Source organism: Falco biarmicus, chromosome 5 (genome assembly GCF_023638135.1).
Source record: "Falco biarmicus isolate bFalBia1 chromosome 5, bFalBia1.pri, whole genome shotgun sequence".
Lineage (NCBI taxonomy): Eukaryota > Metazoa > Chordata > Aves > Falconiformes > Falconidae > Falco > Falco biarmicus.
In genome coordinates this window covers 84,521,611-84,534,594 of record NC_079292.1, presented here as the reverse complement: position 1 = coordinate 84,534,594, position 12,984 = coordinate 84,521,611, and the positions used below count along the sequence as shown (strand labels likewise).

Below are 12,984 nucleotides of genomic sequence, written 5' to 3'. Positions count from 1 at the left end.
AAGACGTGACTTTTATCCCACCAATTTACAGGGCATTAAAAAACAACACACACTTCATATTCTGTCATAAATAGGACCAAACTAGTTTAACCACCTTAGTAAACTTTTGAAAGCACTTTGTAATCAACAAAGGTTTTGTTACTGATGGGCGGATTATGAGCCACTATTATATCTGAAGGCTTAACCCAGTTCAAACCAATTCAGCAAAGTCCCCGCTCCTTCACAAAATACCCAATCCCAAATTAACTCAGAGTTTTAGGTTTTGTCTTGGCCTCTAACCTACACCATATTCTCCTCCTGCCAGACTATCCCAGAACTACTGTCAATACCTGACAGAATCTGTGTTTGCAACACCTGGTATTAATTCCTAGAGATGACAGAGTAATTATTTCACTAAGTGTTTTATAGATAACTTTTGTAAGAACTCTAGTTTTTCATTTGTCCTGGTTACAGCTGGGATAGAATTAATTTTCTTCTTAGTAGCTGGTGCAGTGCTGTGTTTTGCATTTTGTGTGAGAACAATGTTGATGGCACACAATGTTTCAGGTTGGTGCTAGGGGATGTTTATACCAAGTAAATGACCTTTCAGTTTCTCAGGCCCTGCCATCCAGAAAGCTGGAGGGCGCACAGCCAGGACAGCAGAACTGGCCAAAAGGATATTCCGTACCATTGAACCTCACGCTTAGTAGATACACTGGGTGAAGAAGGAGGGAGATGATGTTTGGCATTATGGCTTTTGTTTTCCCAAGTAACCGTTATGCGTGATGGAGCCCAAATTTCCTGGGGATGGCTGAGCATCTGCCTGCCCATGGGAAGGAGGGAAAGAATTCCTTGTTTTGCTGTGCTTGCGTGTGAGGCTTTTTGCTTTACCTCTTAAACTGTCTTTATCCCATCCCATGAGTTTTCTCACTTCTACTCTTCCAATTCTCTCCCTGATCACACTGTGGGGGGGGAGTGAGCAAGCAGCTGCATGGTGCTTAGTCGCCGGCTGGGGTTAAACCACATCATCGTTCTAAGTCATGTTCCATACAGGCTTCCCACTTCACTGTGTACGATAATGAATTATTGCATAAAGTGCAATTTAGAGCAGCTAATCCTAGAAAGGGGAAAAGTTAGTTGTCAAGTAAGCCCATGCTCTGCCTGCCACAGTTGTGCTGCTTCTTCCTACACAACTTTGACAAAGACCCGTCTGGGAAGTAAGAAAGCATCAGGAAGAAGATACTTCATACGTGACACAGACAGACATTACACATTATTCATGGCACACAGCAAAGCAGGGCTAGCCAAAATTTCAATTTAAACAGGAAATTCTCTGTCTGGTCTAGGTATGCAGAAAATTTCCAGTGATGTCAAGTCACAAGCTGGCGGACAGTGCTGAACGTAACCCTAACAAGGGTAAGTGGAGAGATGGGAGAGAGACAGGGGTTCTGCAAAACCCATGCCATGGAAACTGGATCACAGCACACAGAGATAAGAGGAGAAAGGGTTCAGAGTCCCCTTAACCCCTAGGAAATCTGTATTTGACTCAAAATTCCAGGCAAGTAGACAACAGATCAGAGCTCCTTACAGACAGAGTACACTAGCCAACACAGGCCCTATTCCAGAAGGCTGAAATGTGCAGGAAAAAAAAAGTTTTGTATAGGCACATAATTTATGACAGCTTATATACTCTAAAATTGATGCTTACTGCCCAGGTAATGGTATTTTAAAGTAAGTTACCACTGCCATTGTTTTTTTACTTAGCAGTTTTCCTTATTTCTATAGGGATTTTTTTTTTCCTGATGTATTTCAAGTATCATCACATAACAGGTCTAGGACCTTGAAAACACCTTGTTTCTATAAACTAACAGTACTTCTCACATGGGCCAGTAATGTGTAGCACACTGGATTCAAAGGCAATGGAGGGCTTGGAAAAATTAATGTCTTTCTTGAAGAGGGATGGAAAGCTATTGCACATCCCCTCAGCAACAGTTAAAGTAACTCCACCTGGAAACATTCACAATTTAAGAAAGAAACATGCAGAAACATATCTCCCGAGTGCAGCGAGATATACATGCGTTGCCTTATGAAACTTCAACATGAAGTTAAAATGTGACATGCTTTTTATTTAAAGCATAGAGGTGACTGAAAAAGCCATCTTTGACAAAGTCTGAAAAATGCTTGAAAGCTCCAGCTAAAATATTCACGACCAAAAAAGAAGGGGGAGGGGAATACTGCTTTTGTTTTCATATACCTACTGACTTAAAGAGGTAACATTTGTTAATTGCAGCCAGGAGTTTGTTTATAAAGCAATCTATGTAGCTCTGATTAAGATTATATATGAATGTGTCCATAAATCTAATTAAAAAGAACTACAAAGGTGTCTGTCCTGTGTAGGTACAAGCTACTGTGTGTGATTTTGTTGCTTTTCCTAATAGAAAATGCATCCCCAACAATTTGAGTCTCCTCTTGAGAAAATAAAAATTAAAGACTACCGCTTCTGGAAAGAAGTTTCCAGGTTTTCCTTTTTACCTGGAAGATGGCAAAACACCGAAATATTAGGTCTTGAATATACGCCTTGTGGAAATCTGCAATCAAAAGTATTTACTTTGTATTTTTTAATTGTTTTCTACCCGAATTGGAATAAAGTTATGTGACAAAGACATGTCTGAAGACTATGGGAACAGGACCATAACACAGATTACACAATGCCTCACCTCCAATTGCTTAACTGAGGCTCAAATATGGTTGAAATAGTAAAGATTCTAACAGGTCACAGAGCTTGATGAAGATAAGGAGATTGTTCTCTTTTACAATTTACCGTTAAACACAGACCAAAATCACCTTGTAGCAAGCTACAGAAGGAAAGCAGATGTCAATCCTTCCCATTATAAGGTGCAAGGATTCACACGTGGAGCAAGAAACAATTAAAGCCATAAGCACTGTGGCACTGTAGCTAAAAAAAAAAAAAAATTACACTTTTTATTTACTCCTCCTGCAACCTTCCTTCCACCACTTGGTCATCTTGGAAGTATAACATAATAACCAGACAAAAAAAGAGCTTCCCACACATAGACACACTTCAGTGTTTTTTCTACCCACCAGCACGGGGCTGGTGTTATTGCAGACCTTACAGGAAAAGGCTGTGCCAGAGTCACTCCCCCAGCTCACCACAAAGGAATGCAAGCAGTGTGCTAATACAGCTGCAGGCTCCAAACACCCATCCTCCTTCAGCCGGACAGACTACACAGACCAGCACATCTAAGTGCTCTTCGGACGTGCCCACGCAAACCCACTATGTGATGCTATGCTTTTCTACTTGAAGGCTTTACATGCAGTAAGAGGAGTTAAAAATCCAGTAGGAACAGGAAAAATCAGCAGCATTTCCATAGCTACAACACCACAGTTCAAAACAGGGGAAAAAAAAAACCCCAACCCTCAACCACCAAAGCAGCGGTTTACCTTTGATAAGTAAGAACTGAAAATCCTCAGGTAGCCTGCCACAATCTTCTTCCCAGCCGCTGCAGCAGAGCAGAACAGGAGACCCTGCCCACCGACTCCTCTGCTACATCTACCAGGATTCAGCAGCTCTCCTGCTAAAGCTGCCCAACAGATACATGCCACAGAAAGGAAAAGGGACCCAGAATATAACACAGAAGTGAAGACTAATGATTATCCAAGATATAGAATAAAAATGAGGGTGGGAAAGCAACTATTTAACAAAAACCACTCAGCTGAGAAGATACAACGGCGTATCTGAATGTGGGAGAAGACAGCGAGACACAGATCCATTCCTCCTTGCAGATCCATATCCAGATTCAGCGTAGACCAACATGAAGCAGAATGCTTTATTTTTAATTGATGCAACCTCAAATTCCTGCTGACATCAGAATGAGCCTTGTTTTCATATCATAAGCAGAAATCAAACTTGCAATAGGAATATGAACAACAAATTTACCGTAGAGGTATTTGGCCTTTCCTAACCATTTTCAGAATATCAAACCTAACCACAATGAAGAGGTCACAAGATATTTAACAGATGTTCATATATGCAATTAAGGCTTCATTTTTATGCAGTTTATTTTAGTTTCTGTAAAAAAAGGCACACTACATCTCTTGACAGCTCTTTCAGAATGGACGTGTTTTTCAATTACACGCTGCAATTTTGGAATTACAAACTATGTTGCAAAGCGTACATATGGATTGGCAGACTTGACACTCCAGTTTTCATTGCAACTTCTCTGCATTCCTGAATATATTTTACTTAGAAAACCCAAAATAGTTATGTCCTAAGCATTTGGCAGTAATTACCATTGCATCAGCCAAATACAAATTCACAGTATAATGCAACTTTGAGAATAATGAAAGAGTCTGATATTAAAGCAGGGGAACGTAGAAAATAGGAAAGCAAGCAATCCACCAGTCTAAAAATGGTCTTCCCGTTCCGTCTGAAGTCTACACAAGAGAAAGGATTCTGAAGAACTGAAGAGGGTTCAGCAGAAAGCTGAACAAATTGTCCAAGGACTGGAAAAGGTACCTCTTAACAAGATTCGAATGCATCCTACAGTTTATTCAAGAGAAAATGAATCAATACACTCCACTGTATTCCATGGATTTGAGGCCACAAATTACTATTGATGAGAGAGAAGACAACAAAATTCAGTCGTGCATAACTGAAGTTAAACAAATTCAGACTGCAAGTAAAATTTTTATTTAACACTGTGACTAATTAACCATTGGGACACATAATGGAGTGGATTTTCAACAGAAAACAACAGGTTTTAATCAAGGTTGAATATTATTACACTAAAACCAGCTGATATAGAGGAAGGCTACAGTCTATCTCAGATGTCAGGTATGGTTATCCCAGATGGGAGAGCTAAGAATTCTTCTTTCAAGTTTTATCAAGGGACCTATTAAGTCCCTTTTATATTCTGACTATTGAAGCTGTAAAAAGGCAAATAAAAGGTTGCCTTTATTATGGACTAGTGTTGCAAGGAATTGACTGGTTGCAGCTGTGAGTAAGAGGCAACAATCAGAGAAAGCAAGAAGAGCCACAAGAGGAGCAGCCTGTATAGAGAAAGTGTTCCGCATGACCAGAATTCACTGGACAAACATGAAATATGTTAAAGGAAAAAACCCTCAAGATAGTTTTTCCTGCACTCAACAAAAAAGATACATCCACTAAAGAAACACTGTACTCAAATTTTCATCCTAAACAAGTAACGTAGCAAAGCCTTGCAGACTTAAAAGTTTCCTAGATAGCTAAATCTATTCTACAATTCAAGTAGTTACAGATTTGATAAATAAAGAGTAAGGGTCTCTGGCCTCTTTTAAGCAGGTCAGACTAGCTGACAGAAACAGACCTCACCCCAACCTTAAAAGCAAATCTGACTCAAGAGAAGGAAAGATAGCTTGTTTTGCTTTTTAACTGTTAGAAGCTTCTTTAAGGCATATATTAGCACTGTATATGCACTGAATTCTTGACGAGGGACATTCATTAAGTATCACCTGTTTGTGCACAGCTCTAGGGAAGGTACTAAAAATTCATATACTCTGTAGTTTGGCTGAGAGATTCAGGGAAAGCATCCAGCAGAAACATTTAGCTCATTTTAAACTGGATCACATTTTGAGTTTACCCTGCCTTGCTACAAACAAGCTTGATATTTTGTATCAGTCTGACACAAACTCTTCTTTCAACAAACGCATTTTTTTCAGTAGTGATAGGAACACGAATCTATACATTAACAATCAACATCCTTAATTTTTCAGTCGGTTTCACTGTTCTACTTCCTTTAAAGGAACTCCAAGGCACAACAAACACCATTTTCATCCACAAATGTCCCAAAATTCCCAATATCTTACGTTCCATTTCTCATTCTACAGAGAGCTGCTTCCATCAAGAGTCGAACAAAGCTCCTTAACTCCCTTTCCCTTGCAGGACAGTTTATTAATGTGGTAGCAGCAGTTATGGCTCTGAGCAATACTCCCAGATCTTAAGAATTAGGGAATGAAAAGAATGTGGCTTGTGGCACACATCTTTTTCCGCTAGATTTTATTTTTAGCTGTAGAAGTGCAAGTAAAAGCAACTTCCTTTAGAAATGTAGAGTCAGCTGGTACAAAAGGGTTTTCACTCTTAATTCTCCAAAGAACTTTCCTGAGAATTGTTCTCCTCATCTGAACTACAGCTATGAAGGAAGACAGAAGCTGTAGGTAAGAGATCATTTGAAGAAGGATTCTTAGATCTCAAAAGGTATTCCAAACAAAAATTGCAATACTGTCTCTGGAAATTGGTTGAGGAGCAAAAATTTATCTGTAATGCCCCTTCCAATCCACAAAAGGGAGGAGTCCCATCTGCTTTCCTTGCAACTGACAAGGAATTTTTTCATTTCTGGGAAAATGCATAACATAGCATCCATAGGAGTGAGGAGATCATCACATTTTTCTTCCCTCTCCAAGGCAGAAAAGGGGGGCGGGGGGGAGGTTGGCAAACATGGGATATTCTTTCCTTCATAATTAAATTAACTACCAGTAAGTCTTCCAAGGTACACTGGATCTGCTGGGAACCATCCATAAAATGACACACCCATTTCCAAGTGACAGCTCAGGTTGCATCAACATTTCAGTTATGTTATTTTCAAGCAGTCGATGTTTCAATAAGGGCAAATTTTGGCCTCTGCCTGCCTTTTTTACAAAAAGAATCCTTTCTCCAGTGAGATCCCTTTTACCTTTGATTCCAGCCACCACCAAACACACACAGATGTCTAATGCCAATAGCACACCATTTCGAGAAAGGTTTCACAAATTCAGCAAGTTTTTCACCTACTGAACAGTATTACGGGAACAATGACATGGTAACAGTGAACACTTAATTTTGGAAGCAATTCTGAATGAGTGAATAAATTATTGTGAATACAGACTGCCTTGGCTATGCTTTAATACCCAAATTCTGTCCCTCATGATATAGACTGAATACGACTTATCTCAGAATATTTGAAAAGTATAAAGAGAGTAAGAATAATAGTCAGCTACCAGACCAGGGTGGTGTGGGGCTAGATCTGTATGTCCTACTCCACTTTAAAATACACCTGAATCCTCTAGGCACTGCATGTTCCTGCCAGTAACTTGTAGCAATTATCTGAACAATTTACAACTTACTAAAGAAGATTCTAAAGAAACACAAAAGCAAGTCACTCCTTTAAAACTTCTGCTTCTACCTACCTCTGAGTTTAAAAACAGAACTTCAATGTGGAATTATTAGTTACTTCTCTTTGAAGTCACACGGAGTAGAGATGTGCCTAAACCCACCCAAACCAAAACACACAGCCCAGCAAGGCTGGGGAGTCTCCATCTTTGGAGATACCCAAAACCTAACTGGGCATCATCCCGTGCAACCCAGCCTGCCCATGCTGACCCTGCTTGAGCATTGGGGTTGGACCAGATGATCTCAAGAAGCCCCTTCCAGCCTCCATGATTCTGTCTCTGAGTTCTGGAGATCACAAGAAGGAGGTAATTTAGAGCTTGAGTCTAACATCTAATAAACTAGATCACAATAAAGAATACAGGCTGTTACAAGAAAATGCAACAAGAACACACGCATCACAAAAACGTTAAATTCTGAGCTCAGAACTATTTTGACTACCGTACCGATTGGCGTTTCATACGCCATTCACCAGGTACCAAAGATTAGCTGCTCCTATTTGGAACAAGGAAACAGAGCAATGAAAATAAAGCAGCACTCTCTGGACAGAAGCTAGTAGATCTATATGGACTATAAAGAATAATGCAAAGAAAAGCCTGTGTTATTCTCTGCTACGCTATCCAGAACAGAAAGTAGATGCCTGTTTTCCTTAGCCAGAAAAGTCTCAAGTAACTCATTACGGCATACCTAACATGAAAGGAGTGTTCTTTTTCTGGAAGGAAGGCCAAGAGGAGCCAGAAATCCACACGGGCCGTTAACTACTAAAGCCATCACAGATGCTGGGATGGTGTGTAGCAAAACAGGGGGTTTTAAAATGGGGGTTTATTTTAAGAAAAGGGAGACAAGGAATCTCCTGCCAGGCACATTCCTTTGAGAGTTCACAGCTGGTGACTTCCCAAGTAAAAGACTTTTCAGCTTTTAACCACCAATACAAATGCAGAATGCTATGCTTCCAAAATCATGTTTATTCAGGTGAATTTTATGAAACTTAGGTTTCTGCTAAGGAAAAGAAAGAGACATTTATTCCATAAGCAGAAGACCATCTTTCTATTTAATGTCTTCTCAACCACACTCTCCAAAACCCCAGGGTCATTTAATTTATAGAAATTGCCCTAGCCAAGGAAAGAGCAAAGTTCCACAGGGGCTTAGAATTCTGACCCCTATGATCATAGAATTGTTTGGGTCGGAAGGGACCTTAAAGATCATCTAGCTCCAACCCCCCGCCGTGGGCAGGGACACCTTCTAGACCAGGTTGCTCAAAGCCTCATTCAACCTGGCCTTAACACTTACTTCCACAGATGGAGCACCCACTTCGCTGGGCAACTTGTTCCAGTGTCTCACCATCCCCACAGTAAAGAATTTCTTCCTAATAACTAGTCTAAGTCTACCCTCTTTCAGCTTCAAACCATTACACCTTGCCCCATCTCTACAGACCCTACTATATTTATTGTCTGTCCTTATCTTTCTTATAAGCCCCCTTTAAGTATTAAAAGGCCCCCTCCAGATGAAATCTTTAACTCCCTCAGCCTGTCTTCATAGGAGAGGTGCTCCAGCCCTTCGATCACCTCTGGGCTCACTCCAGCAGGTCCATGTCCTCCTTACATTTGGGGCCCAAGCTGAACACAGCACTCCAGGTGGGGTCTTACAAGAGTGGAACAGAAGAATCACCTCTCTTGACCTGCTGGCCAGGCTTCTTCTGATGCAGCCCAGGATTCCGTTGGCTTTCTGGGCTGCAAGTACACATTGTCAGGCCATGCTGAGCTTTTTTTCCATCAGCACTTCCAAGTCCCTCTCCTCAGGGCTGCTCTCAATCCATTCTCTGCCTGGCCTGTATTGACACTGGGGGTTGCCCCAATCCAGGTGCAGGACCTTGTTCTTTGCTTTGTTGAACTTCATGAGTTTCACACGGACCCACCTCTCAAGCCTGTCGAGGTCCCTCCGGATAGCATCCCTTCCACCCAGCATGTCAACTGCACCACTCAGCCTGGTGTCACTGGCAAACTTGCTGAGGGTGCACTTGATCCCACTGTCCATGTCACTGACAAAGACGTTGAACAGCACTGGTCCCGGTACAGACCCGTGAGGAACCATTCATCTACAGCTCAATGTCCAAGTGGAGACTGGTGACTGCAACTCTTTTGAGTGTGACCATCCAGCCAATTCCTTATCCACTGAGCAGTCCATCTGTCAAATCCATGTCTCTCCAGTTTAGAGACAAGGATGTTGCATGGGACAGCATCAAAAGCTTTCCATAAGTCCAGGTAGATTACATCAGTTGCTCTTCCCTCATCTTCTGTTTGTGAATTATTTAACCCTGTCTGTCACTTTTGTTGTCGTACCCCATTACAACATGAACCAGTGAAAGGTAAAGCAGTTGCTATTCTCTCCTAGCAACAAAGTCAGCAGTTAAATAGCACACAGTATGCTTAACCCAGACTAAACAGCAAAACTCATAAGTTCCCTGATAATAATTACATACTTCTATGCCACAAATTGCACTTGTTTTATAGTCTTTCAACCTAAAAATGGAGGAAGGAACGTAAATGAAGTTTTCTAAACTGACACTCTAGAACCGATTGTGGACGACTAATCCCAGCCCAGTTTTTCCAAAAAAATTGAAAGGGGAAGCCATTAGGGATGAAAACAGCAAAATTTAACTTCCATCCCAAACTAGGTGACTTAGCAAGACACTGCTGCTAGATTTAGATACTTGTTCTTTTTTTAGCTCAGATTTCACATAAAAATGCTAAATGTGAAAGGAGTGCAGAAGTGAACACAGACTTCTATTACAGTAACACAGGCAGTAAGAGTTCTAACATCCCACAGAATATGTTTTAAACAACACTTGGAATAAGGGTAAATGTTCTTGATGTAGTCTAAGACAACAGCTCTAGGCATATCAGCAAATCCATTTAGAAGAGAATTCATCCCATGACCCAATTACAACACAATCAACAGTTTTATTTTGGAGATCACCCAGCTGTGCCTCAGTGACAGAACAAGAGTCTGGAGTTATCCCAGTGCAAGTCTGGTTGCAGGAAGTTTTCACACATACAAAGTAATAATTCCGTTGAAATCAGTGCACTTGTCCCTCCTATAGATGCCATACCAACAGTGGTTGAAAAAAAAAAAAAAAACAACCAAAAAAAAAACCCCAGAAGAGAAAAATAATATTTTTCTCTATAAAGATGTGTCATCAGTAACCTAAATTCTAAATCGTAAGAGATGGGAAAAGAACTTTCTAGAAACTGAAGAGACAAATCAAAGTGTAGCTTTAAGACAACTTTCATTGTTATAACAATTGCAGTTACCAAGTGCGTTTCAAGTTGTAGTTGGAAATTTTAGTGAGAGGTAACAACAGCGTTGCTACTTTTTTCCCCTCCTGCCACTGCTGTCTACATCTTAAGTAAGATGATTCCTTCTTCATTCACACTGACAGCAGCAGCTTCAAATTGCAGTCACAAAAGGTTTTCTTTTGTTTCAAAACTGTACTTGTAAGAGTACATCTCAGCCACATTTATAAAATATTTACAGAATTATATAATTTTGGATAGATATCTTGTTATACTGTTCAGACTTGAAAGGGATAAAGCAAACAAGATATTAAGCCAATTCTCTTATCTAAGGATAAGGTTTGCAGAATTATAAATCCTGGAATTTACAAAACACTGCTTGTTGATTTCAAGAAGGTCACCCGGGGCCAGAAAAATATACCCAAGGACTAACAGAGATGCTGATAGGCTTTTAAAAGGTAACTTACACTTCTCTGTCTTCTCTGGATTACACGTACAGCCAAAATCATTAGCAAAGAATTTTGTCTTTTTTCCCCCCAACAAAATTATAATTAAAGTGCAACTACACAAAACAGTCAAGTCCAGCAGCTACCAAGATTCCTGATAACCTCAACTACACTACCATTTTTCAAATACGGAAAGGGCTTTTGGCCGGACAACAATATATGAAATTACTTTTGAACCTTTTTCAGTCCATGGGCTCATCATCTTTTGAAAAGTGAGCTTATTGAAAATAGGCCCTTTTTCTTCATTACCTTTTGAAGACACTGTGGAAGTATCCCAGAGCTCCTGAGTTCACAAACTGAAACCCCCTAATTCATGCGTGTCTAGTCACCCAAGAAGCATCCACATTATGGGAGGGACTGCTGTAGTTGACACCCAGGTTTTTTGTGTTGTTTCTGTAGACTCAGTCAAGATTTTTGCACCTTGAAAGTTATGTTCCTCATACATGACATCTGCAAGTCAGAAGCTGAAGCACATTTGGAAGGCAGCATGTGGGAAGCTTTAAGTATTCCTGTACACTGTACAATTAGTGTGCAAAAAGGTGAAGTTCATCAGTCTCCAAGATTCTAAAGTATGCGCTACCACAAGAACCCAATTCCTTCTCAATTTTTTAAAATATTACAGTGATTTACAATTACTTTTATCTGAACGTTTCTGTATTCAACATTATTAATTTCATATTGTCTCAGAATAGACATTCCCAAATGAAGAGAGAAGGCAAAGCACTTATCAGAACTATGAAACAGCACCATCAACCTTACCGTTTTCTAAAGCACTGACAGTTGTGCCATGTCTACCCGAAAGTCAAACTTTAAAATTACCTTGAGCAATTTCAGTTGCAGCCACCTCAAATGGAAGATAGGTTAACACACCATAGTTTCAAGGAACAGCCTGTTACCGGGATGTCTCAGCTGTCTGTCCATCATCAAGTATCCCACAGCACATTTACAAAACCACATGCATTTTTTTTTTACTTGTTCCCTTCACCTCTGTCCACCAGAAAAAACAAACTTTTTAATATCTTAATGTCTATTTTACATATTGCTCAATAGTAAAGGTATTCTACCTCAGAGGAAAAAAAAAAAAGCTGCTAACTGCCTCTCAAGTACAGTTTTTTTAAACTTTATAGGCAGTTACCTCATTGCTACAAACTGCCAGTTACCCCATGCACCACATTTACTTTTTGTATACCAAAACCTGTTTGGACAAGTAACAATTATTTTACCAGACAAGAGTTCTAATGATTAAATTCATGATTTACAGATAATTGTACTATTCTTCTCTCAGGAAAAGCAGATCCTTCTTAAGAATACCGTCTTTTGTCTTCCTGCAGTTCATTATAGTGTTGCTGAACATTCCAAGTTCAGAGTCAGCCCCTAAAAAAACAGGCCTTAATGATTTACTTAAAACCTGCATATTTTCATTTAGGTTCATGTATTCTAGTTTTCTTTCTTTAACGACAGAAATTAAGAAAGTTAAGGAAATGAATTGTTTGTTTAATAAACTGAGGGTGGGAGGGAAGCAGCTATCACATCAACCATTAGGCTGTTTCTGTGAGGCACCCATAGAAGTGTATGCAAACCAAGTTTCTTAGTAGAAAGAAATTGTACAACTGTTACCAGAACAGCAGCATCGTTTCCTGTAGCTTCCACTCCGTGAAACCTAAAGGGCTGGTATCTATGCAAGGAAACTTACGTGCATCAGCTTTTCAGGAATAGTTTCCAAAATTGCTATACAAACCTCAGCCTTTGAAGTCTGCACAAAGAAGTCATCTTCCAATGTGTCGCAGTAGATTCGGTGGACCCAAGCAATGACAGGATCACTTCTAACTCTGGTGCCTCTTTCCCCCCCCTCAACTAAAATTACCAAGCCTATGTCATAAATAATGTATCTCTTCTACACTGCGTTTGTTATAGTTCAACTATGACAAGTAGTTTTTGCCCTTTCCTTGCTTTTCCTTTCCCTGTCTAAACATCAGAGGCACAAAATTGGTTTTCCTGGGTTTTC

General features: G+C 40.0%; 1 protein-coding gene across 2 annotated transcripts in view; it reads right to left on the bottom strand.

The window, feature by feature from the left end:
• The window catches only part of TULP3 (TUB like protein 3), a 33,174-nt gene that overhangs the window by 19,337 nt on the left and 853 nt on the right, over positions 1-12,984 (bottom strand). Inside the window, exon 1 of one of the 2 annotated variants that reach the window (XM_056339548.1) lies at positions 12,718-12,841. The exons of the other annotated variant lie outside the window; for it this stretch is intronic. Within the exon in view, the coding sequence (XP_056195523.1) occupies positions 12,718-12,749 (32 nt within the window). The 5' untranslated portion in view covers positions 12,750-12,841. Of the gene's footprint in view, positions 1-12,717; positions 12,842-12,984 lie in introns of those variants that run through there. 2 annotated transcript variants of the gene reach the window in all.